The following is a 10,372-nucleotide window of genomic DNA, read 5'->3' as shown; positions in this document are numbered from 1 at the left end:
CGATTTTTTCTCTCATTAATTCGAAATTTTCATCTATTCTGCGATTTTTTTCTCTCATTAATTCGGAATTTTCATCTATTCTGCGATTTTTTTCTCTCATTAATTCGGAATTTTCATCTATTCTGCGATTTTATCTCACGAATTCTGGGATTTTATCTCTCATCAATTCTGAGATCTTGTCCCTCATTACTTCTATATTTTTATAAATTCTGGGATTTTGTCCCTCATTACTTCTATATTTTTATAAATTCTGGGTTTTTTCTCTCATTAATTCGGAATTTTCATCTATTCTGGGATTTTTCTCTCATTACTTCGGAATTTTCTTCTATTCTGGGATTTTTCTCTCATTACTTCAGAATTTTCATCTACTCCGGGATTTTCTTTCACGAATTCTGGGATTTTTTCTCTCATTAATTCGGAATTTTCATCTATTCTGGGATTTTTTTCTCTCATTAATACGGAATTTTCATCTATTCTGGGATTTTTTCTCTCATTAATTCGGAATTTTCATCTATTCTGGGATTTTTTCTCTCATTAATACGGAATTTTCATCTATTCTGCGATTTTTTCTCTCATTAATTCGAAATTTTCATCTATTCTGCGATTTTTTTCTCTCATTAATTCGGAATTTTCATCTATTCTGCGATTTTTTTCTCTCATTAATTCGGAATTTTCATCTATTCTGCGATTTTATCTCACGAATTCTGGGATTTTATCTCTCATCAATTCTGAGATCTTGTCCCTCATTACTTCTATATTTTTATAAATTCTGGGATTTTGTCCCTCATTACTTCTATATTTTTATAAATTCTGGGTTTTTTCTCTCATTAATTCGGAATTTTCATCTATTCTGGGATTTTTCTCTCATTACTTCGGAATTTTCATCTACTCCGGGATTTTTCTCTCATTACTTCGGAATTTTCATCTACTCCGGGATTTTCTTTCACGAATTCTGGGATTTTTTCTCTCATTAATTCGGAATTTTCATCTATTCTGGGATTTTTTTCTCTCATTAATACGGAATTTTCATCTATTCTGGGATTTTTTCTCTCATTAATTCGGAATTTTCATCTATTCTGGGATTTTTTCTCTCATTAATACGGAATTTTCATCTATTCTGCGATTTTTTCTCTCATTAATTCGAAATTTTCATCTATTCTGCGATTTTTTTCTCTCATTAATTCGGAATTTTCATCTATTCTGCGATTTTTTTCTCTCATTAATTCGGAATTTTCATCTATTCTGCGATTTTATCTCACGAATTCTGGGATTTTATCTCTCATCAATTCTGAGATCTTGTCCCTCATTACTTCTATATTTTTATAAATTCTGGGATTTTGTCCCTCATTACTTCTATATTTTTATAAATTCTGGGTTTTTTCTCTCATTAATTCGGAATTTTCATCTATTCTGGGATTTTTCTCTCATTACTTCGGAATTTTCTTCTATTCTGGGATTTTTCTCTCATTACTTCAGAATTTTCATCTACTCCGGGATTTTCTTTCACGAATTCTGGGATTTTTTCTCTCATTAATTCGGAATTTTCATCTATTCTGGGATTTTTTTCTCTCATTAATACGGAATTTTCATCTATTCTGGGATTTTTTCTCTCATTAATTCGGAATTTTCATCTATTCTGGGATTTTTTCTCTCATTAATACGGAATTTTCATCTATTCTGCGATTTTTTCTCTCATTAATTCGAAATTTTCATCTATTCTGCGATTTTTTTCTCTCATTAATTCGGAATTTTCATCTATTCTGCGATTTTTTTCTCTCATTAATTCGGAATTTTCATCTATTCTGCGATTTTATCTCACGAATTCTGGGATTTTATCTCTCATCAATTCTGAGATCTTGTCCCTCATTACTTCTATATTTTTATAAATTCTGGGATTTTGTCCCTCATTACTTCTATATTTTTATAAATTCTGGGTTTTTTCTCTCATTAATTCGGAATTTTCATCTATTCTGGGATTTTTCTCTCATTACTTCGGAATTTTCTTCTATTCTGGGATTTTTCTCTCATTACTTCAGAATTTTCATCTACTCCGGGATTTTCTTTCACGAATTCTGGGATTTTTTCTCTCATTAATTCGGAATTTTCATCTATTCTGGGATTTTTTTCTCTCATTAATACGGAATTTTCATCTATTCTGGGATTTTTTCTCTCATTAATTCGGAATTTTCATCTATTCTGGGATTTTTTCTCTCATTAATACGGAATTTTCATCTATTCTGCGATTTTTTCTCTCATTAATTCGAAATTTTCATCTATTCTGCGATTTTTTTCTCTCATTAATTCGGAATTTTCATCTATTCTGCGATTTTTTTCTCTCATTAATTCGGAATTTTCATCTATTCTGCGATTTTATCTCACGAATTCTGGGATTTTATCTCTCATCAATTCTGAGATCTTGTCCCTCATTACTTCTATATTTTTATAAATTCTGGGATTTTGTCCCTCATTACTTCTATATTTTTATAAATTCTGGGTTTTTTCTCTCATTAATTCGGAATTTTCATCTATTCTGGGATTTTTCTCTCATTACTTCGGAATTTTCATCTATTCTGGGATTTTTCTCTCATTACTTCAGAATTTTCATCTACTCCGGGATTTTTCTCTCATTACTTCGGAATTTTCATCTACTCCGGGATTTTCCTCTCATTAATTCGGAATTTTCATCTATTCCGGGATTTTCCTCTCATTAATTCGGAATTTTCATCTATTCTGGGATTTTTTTCTCTCATTAATTTTGAATTTTCATTAATGATCAGATATTTTTTCAACATTTTTGTATATTCTATAATAATGTAGGGATCTTTGAATGTGCCGATTATCCTCCACCACAAAATAAATACAATCGAATAATAAGGAGCCCCGAAATTATTTTCGCACCGGGCCCTGCGTCTGATAAGGGCGGCCCTTCAGTGACCTCTCACTTATGCGTCGGTGCAGGGGAACAAGAAAAAAAAAAAAAGACGCATGAGTGAGAGAAGAGAGCGTATAAGGGAAATTTAGGAAAATGCAGTTTTTCACCAGATAAGACGCAAGAGTACATTAAAATTTTTGCATCCGGCATTCGATTTTTTCGGACGTCAAATGTATGCTTATTTCCTTGAACTTTTTTTTTAAATTAAATCAATGACTTCTTTCGTTTATCCATTTTGAAAAACGTCTATAATGCAAGATGCATTGGGTATAAAACTGGAAATCATGGTACCTTTCTGAAGTGAATGCTATTGACGGTTATTTCTAGTATCACCATTCTCTCACCACATCGATTCAATTTGCCCTTTCAGACTTGTCAAGCAGAATGGTTTATTAATACAGATAAGCGCTAAGGGTGATGATTAGAGCCCGGAAGTTTGGCCACTAAAAATGGTCGAAATAGGCATTCAAAAAGGCACTAAAATGCCTAAAATAGGCACTTAAAAAAGACATTTATAATTTTTGAAAGGAAGAATAAATAACTAAAAACAAAGGTATTAAGGGTCCAAAAACTAGCTGAAAAATTGGCTGCATTTAATCCGCGTATTGTTTTAATTATAGTTTATAATAACTGCATTATTATCCAAATTAAATTGATATCAAGTCTTAAATAAATATTACTAGACCCTCAGGATTAGGCAAATTCCAGGGCCGTCATTTACCCGACATTACCAGTGTTTAGCACCCACTCCGGTGGTTGCTAAACACTAATAGAGGTCCACTAGATCCTCTCTTGGCTTGGGGAAATCCCTCGGCCAGAAGGTTTGATTCCTGAATGTTAGAAGCCTTGGACAGAATTTTAAGATAATTTGCTTTGTGAGCGTTCAAGACACAAAATGTAGCCGAAGTATTTTTATCCTGTTTCGCGAAACGATCGGCCGCTCCCTTTGCACCTGCCCAAGTCCTCCCCTGTTCATAAGTACAAATTCTTCAAATTTTCAAGTCATTTTGAAATCACAACTTCGATTATCACCGATCTTCGATTTTCATTTATCACTCTGTAAGATCCGATCAGGTGGGAAACCACCGAAACCTCTGTCTACGTCAAAAATAGATTCACTCAAGGAGGATGGGGTGGGATGCGGAAAGCTGGTGGATGCTGAGGGAAAGGGGGATATTCATGGCTCGGTATCAGCTTTCGCGTTCCCGGTGGGGATGCCCTTCAAATACCCTTTTTCAGATTCCTTTTAGTTCGTGGAGTGTGGGGGGGGGGGTGGTGACAACTGACGTCAGGTCACGTGAACAAAGCATAGCGCTGGGGGGGGGGGGGGAACCAAGGTTTCTTTGTATGGAAAGAGAGTCCCTTGCAAAGAATCAAAGAAATCGCAAGCCAGTAGAGGTTGTTAGCATCAGGACGAAAAATGGAGGAATGCTCCCGTTAACGTCGAGGTCCTGTTCTTGACTTGGATGTTTAAAATCTTCCCCACAATATTCTGATGAATTGAAAAGAGCGTGCTCTCCGTTTCTGGATTCGAGAATTTCGACGGATTCGTATTCAAGCCCGTTCAACTCGAACAATGGTAAGCACGTTCTCCCCTTTTTTTTTAATCAACGTTGTATGTTTTATGGGCTGTTTGACTGAAAACACGAAGATTGAATTTGAAACAAAGAATTTTGAGTTGGTGGGGGCCAGCCAGACTTTCCCCAACAGTTTTTGTAGATGAGGTGCATGTGTGGTTTAGTAGTAGTGTTTGTTAAAGTTTGCGTCGCGGCGAGCTGGACATATTGATCTGTGTGCCTATTTATGCTTTGAAGTGTGTTTTTAACAAGTGAAAACGTCTACTAAAATTCTGGGGAGCCGGATATGTATCATGAGTGTGGCAAGGGAGCCGCGGGGACAAAAGTTTCAAAACCACTACCGTAGTTCGAGGGTGAAAATGGCTTTTAAAACGAACCCGTGGGGAAAAATTGCAAGAGGGGATTGGAAGATGCGATGGAGAACAACTCCAGGGACCAGGCGGGGATTTAGGCCCTGGTCAGATGCCTGGTTTGCTCAAGTAGGTGTCACTCCCTGTTCTTAGCGGAATATATATATGGGCCCACCCGTTAAAGAAATAATATATATTATTTCTTGTCTAAGGCCCACCCGGGCACCTCAATAGAAGAGGGGCCTCGAAAAAAGTAGTTGGATTTTTCCAGAATTTTCCAGGTAGGGCCTCAGAAAATCAGTTGGCCCGGGGGACCCCCATGATGCTCTTGAGACGGCACTGTTTTTTTTTTTTTGTTCTCAAATCGTTTCTGTAAGTGTCAAGAAATCCCGTCTTGACTTGTGAATACCTGTGTCAAAAACGAAAATCCGACGGTGCTCACTTGACTTTCCTCACTCATCGATGGTCTTCCGGCGACAAAACCGGAAAAAATTCAAGCATGCGCAGAATGTTAGGATTGCTTACATACGTGGACCAAACGCCGCTCCTCCATCTTCATTGGTTCACGAACGATTAAAATGACGGTCGGATACTTTTTCAACCAACCTCGTACTTGTAATAGCCATGTGCGCGTGTGGTCATCTTGGCGCAATCTCTCTGCAGAGAGAAAATCATACGCTTGTGATTACAGAAAATATCACCGATTGTTTACGTAGCCAACGGCTAGAAGAACGAATTCGGTGTCCTTTTTGGTTCGGCACCGAGGTTTGTAGCCCCCCACCCGGATACCATCCCAGATACTAGTGGTATTTTTTTTATTGAAGTAAAAATGGAAAAAAATATATTTCCTTTTTCCTGAAGAAACATATGAGACCTCCTCCTCCCACTCCTTAAAAAAGTCCTGCATGCTTCTCTGGTTGCCATAACACAGTATCAGGGATTCACTAATCTCATGCGCGAGGTCACCATGGGAACCGAAATATGAGTATTGGCGTTTAAAATTTTCTATTTTGCGACAACTAAATTAGTCTACGGATAACAAATTTCTGTCACGTGATACTTCCACGACCAATCAGGTGGGTGGAAACTTTAAAGTTCGGGAAAAAGTGGTCGAAAACGGGAATTCTTCCTAAGGTACGTCTCATCTAAATCAGCTGAATTAATCATAAACTACAGAGGAAAGGAAACCATTTTTTTGATGTTAGAAGTTATTTCACACATTCAAAAACAAATTCTATTTTTGCTCAAGATTTTGAAAGAGAAATTTTGATTCGCTTTTCAAGCCTGTTGAAACATCGTTAAGAAAAGAATTCTAATATTGACATTTGCTATTTCAAAACAACACTTTTAAATATAAGGGAAGCTTTTCTAAACAGGTTTCAGGAATTCCGACACAGCAAAGCGACGCGTTAGCCTTTGTTAAAGACTAGTAAAGACTTCTTAATGCTCTAAACTGTAACAGAATTAAATTTTTCTTCTTTAATATTGGCATTGGCAACTTTGGAATGCAATTGCTGGATTTAAAAAACAAAGAATTGTGGAGCTCGAAATTTGAACGTTTCTGTGCAGAAAAACAGATTTGAACTTAGTTTACAGCAAAAGTGGTCTGTTTTGAAAGACCTGGAGAAGGAAGATATGTTGATTTTTAACATCTGGAATAGTATTCCTAACTCATATAATCAGCTGAAAAAACTAGCGTTTGCTGTTCTTTCCTTATTCGGGTCTACATATTCATGCGAACAATCATTTTCAAGCATGAACCTTATCAAGAGTAAATTGAGAAGTCATCTTATTGATCAGAACCTGGAATCGTGTCTTAAATTAAAAACAACATCATACAAACCCGACTTCCCAAACTTTTCAAAGAGATGCAAGGCCATTGTTCACATTAGTGTTTGTCAGTCATTGTCATACTCCCCAGCATGGTCCAACCTCTCGGGGTAAAACGCTTATATCCCTCTTGGGACAGAGCGTGGACCATGCCTGGACTTACAGTCATTGTCATAATTTAATTTTATATGGATACCTTACAATTTAATTTTACCAATAAATAATATCGTTATTAAGTATGATATCAAGTTTTATTCAACGTACCTATAGTTTAAATTAAAATGTTAAGTAAAATTTATTAAGTTAATTTCAGGGAGCGTTGTGGAGTGAAAGAAGATGTAGTGTCGAGGATTGAGAAAGGTATGTTGAAATGGTTTGGAATGTATAGGATGAACGAAAGGAGATAGACGAAACAAGTATACAAGACGAGTGTGGATGGGAGAGTTGGGAGTTGGAAAGAGTCGACCTCAGCGAACTTACCTCAAACAAATCGAGGACGTTTTTAGCAAAGCCCAGCGCTTAGGAGTACCCTAATTAAGTTAATAACAATGTACCTAAACGATATAGTTTCAGATTAAAATATTTGGCTCTCAAAAGAAATTTCAATAATTGTACTGTTGATATTTGGCTCTGTTCACTAATGAGTTTGCCGACCACTCAGTTAAGACGACCTTGTTTGTAGTGAGGGAAAGCGAACCATCAGGTTTTCAGTCACGTGGCGCCCGACAGATAACTCAAATACGCAGTTATAATAGTGCTCATCTCTAGGAATCTTTATCGTACGTAATAGCAAGTTGCACCTTATCATTGTTTTAGAATCATGTAGTGACAGTTTAAAATGGAATGAAGACGAAAATTATTATTTCTGATTATGTTTATTTATCATTCATTTACAGAAGATCTCGCACGATCCTCTTTTAAATCCTGTAAAAATGGAAAGTGAATCCACAAAGAAAAATGCTTTCGATTGGATCAAATAACAGTAAATATAGCAATATGGATCAATTGCCTTATGTGATATCACATGAGGTGTATGTTGCAAGTGAAGGGAACTCTGTTCTTCCGTTATCGACGTCATGGCCCCCATCAGAGACAATATCACCTGCTGAGAAGCACGCTGCAACAGGAACTATGGTGCAGAGAAACAACGCTGATTTAAGGCGATACGAAAATTTCCCACTATTATTTCGATTATTAATAGAAGACAACGATCATTCCGAAAAGGATATCTGCAACGAAAGGTCTTCCTCGGACACTTCAGTACAATACAAGGTAGCTCACTCCAGAAAAAAGTTCAACAATCAAAGCTCTACAGTAGATTCCGAAAACTATGTAGATATCGGTAAGAAGACGCATGCATGTAACTATTGTGGCAAATCGTTTTCTCGGATGTCTACTTTAATTAACCACACGAGAGTCCATACCGGAGAAAAACCGTACGAGTGCGATACCTGCGGTATAAAGTTTTCGCAAAACTCCTCTCTGAACAGACATAAAAGAGTCCACACCAGAGAGAAGCCGTACGCGTGTGACACTTGTGGTAAAAGGTTCACGCAACGCTTTGATTTGAACACGCACGAAGAGGTCCACGCTATGGAAATGCCCTACGGATGTGACATTTGCGGGAGAAAATTTTCCGTCAGCTCTTCTTTGAAAACGCACATGTTGATACACTCTTTGAAAGATCGTTATGAACAATACGATTACGAATGAGGCTCGTGAGGGTAATATGACCATACCAAGTGATTTTTGCTGAGACCTGTATGATGAATTCTGTAAAACATATAATGTAAAAGCACGTTTTTTTTCAATTAACATTTTCACATTCTTTCATGCTAAAAATTTTTACATTAAAAAAAATGATAGAAGAAAGTATGAAAACATTTTTATTTCCCCTTCAAAGATTCTACTTCTTGGCCATATTCCCCACTATGGACATTTCCATGAGATTTGTTTTATAAATGTTATTGAACTGAGCAAATGTTTCATTAAAAATTAACATCAAGCAAAAAATATGCGTCCAGAAAATGAGTTTCGGAAGCTTTAATTGAATTAAAATAATGAACCAACAATATTTTAAGTGCATTAACCCTTCCTTTACGATCAAGGACGTAATATTGCGTCCAGACAATTCCATGCTTGCTTTTTCTTCCATGTGGATTCTTCTGCACTTATACAAAAAATTCCGTCCGAAAAGGCTTGGCCATCATATTCATCTGGTCTCACCCCCCCCCCCCCGAAAAAAATAGGCTCCTGGTTTAATTCTTCAGAGTTAAATTCCCAAAATTTCTGACAGCAACAGTCTGTCCCTACTAAAGTTTTCCAAAATTTTTCTGTCACAAACTTACACTTATGTATGTTTTCTCTCTAGTGTGGATTTTTGTATGCCTGTTTAAATTTGATTTTTTCGAAAATGTTTCTCCGCAAATATCACACTCGATAGATTTTTCTCCAGTATGTATTTTCATGTGACTGTCCAATTTTTTCCTTAGAGGGAACCTTTTATCACAAAACTCGCAAACATGTGCTTTTTCCATACCGTGGACACTTCTGTAATGCTCTAACAACGATTCGAACTGCGCAAACTTCCCACCACATACATCACAGTCATACCGAGTTACCTCATTGTGTATTTTCATGTGAGAGTTTAAATTAGTCCTACGTAGAAATTTTTTACCGCAAACAGTACAATCATATGGTTTTTCTCCGTTGTGTATTTTCGAGTGACTCTTCAGGCTGGAGTTTTGTGAAAACGTTTTCCCACAAACATCACATTCATATGGTTTTTCACCGGTGTGTATTCTCATGTGTTGTTTTAAAGTGCTAATTTTTGGAAATCTCCTACCACAAACGTCACACTCGAATGGTTTCTCTCCTGTGTGTATTCTCATATGACCTCTCAATTCACATGGTCGAAGAAACTTCTTAACACAGACATAACACTCGTACAATTTTTCTCCATTGTGAATTATTTTATGCTTCTTCAAATTTTGCATGCCTGCAAATGTTTTACTGCACACATCACACGCGAATGGTTTCTCTCCAGAGTGGACAATTTTGTGTTCTTTCAAGTTTGAGACATCTGTGAACCTTTTACCGCAAACATCACACCCATATCGTTTTTCTCCAGTGTGAATTCTTATGTGCCTTCGTAAACCAGACAGTATTGCAAACCTTCTTTTACAAACACCGCACTCGTACGGCTTTTCTCCAGTGTGAATTCTGTAATGGTTAACCAAAGTCACACGCTTTGGGAATATTTTCCCACATACATCACATTCGAGTGATTTTCCTGAGGCTTGGGCACTTTTGCGAATGTTCGACGGTGGGCATCGGGGAAACATTTCACTTCAAACACCACCGTTACTTGGTTTTGTTCTCTAGCCAAAATGAAATTTATTAGGAGCAGAAGACGAGTAACTAAATGAGAATTTCTTGCTGCAAACGCAACTTGAAGAAAAATTATCTTGTGACACAGATGCTAAAAAAACATTTTTTGTGTGTTTGTGGTACATTCACATGATATATTTCCCCGGCTACACATTTCCGTGAGTGTAAAGGCGATTTTTGAATACTATTTCACACACCTTCCATTCAAAGACATGTCCATATTGAAATCATTAGCTGTGAGATTGATTCAAAAGGAGAAAATAGAAGTTATTGCTTCTTATACGATCATACAG

General features: G+C 36.6%; 1 protein-coding gene across 1 annotated transcript; it reads right to left on the bottom strand.

The window, feature by feature from the left end:
* Window positions 1-7,559: 7,559 nt before the first annotated feature.
* Window positions 7,560-10,157, bottom strand: LOC149068014 (uncharacterized). The gene has a single exon (XM_089251548.1). The coding sequence runs from the start codon at window positions 10,031-10,033 to the stop codon at window positions 9,026-9,028; it is 1,008 nt and encodes a 335-aa protein (XP_089107674.1). The 5' UTR covers window positions 10,034-10,157; the 3' UTR covers window positions 7,560-9,025.
* Between the last annotated feature and the right edge of the window lie 215 nt (window positions 10,158-10,372).

Source organism: Pholcus phalangioides, unplaced genomic scaffold, assembly GCF_987345545.1.
Source record: "Pholcus phalangioides strain wild (caught in Gottingen) unplaced genomic scaffold, Ppha-v1.0 ptg000027l_1, whole genome shotgun sequence".
Lineage (NCBI taxonomy): Eukaryota > Metazoa > Arthropoda > Arachnida > Araneae > Pholcidae > Pholcus > Pholcus phalangioides.
The sequence above is the reverse complement of the archived record's forward strand: the minus strand, read 5'-3'. Positions and strand labels throughout refer to the sequence as shown.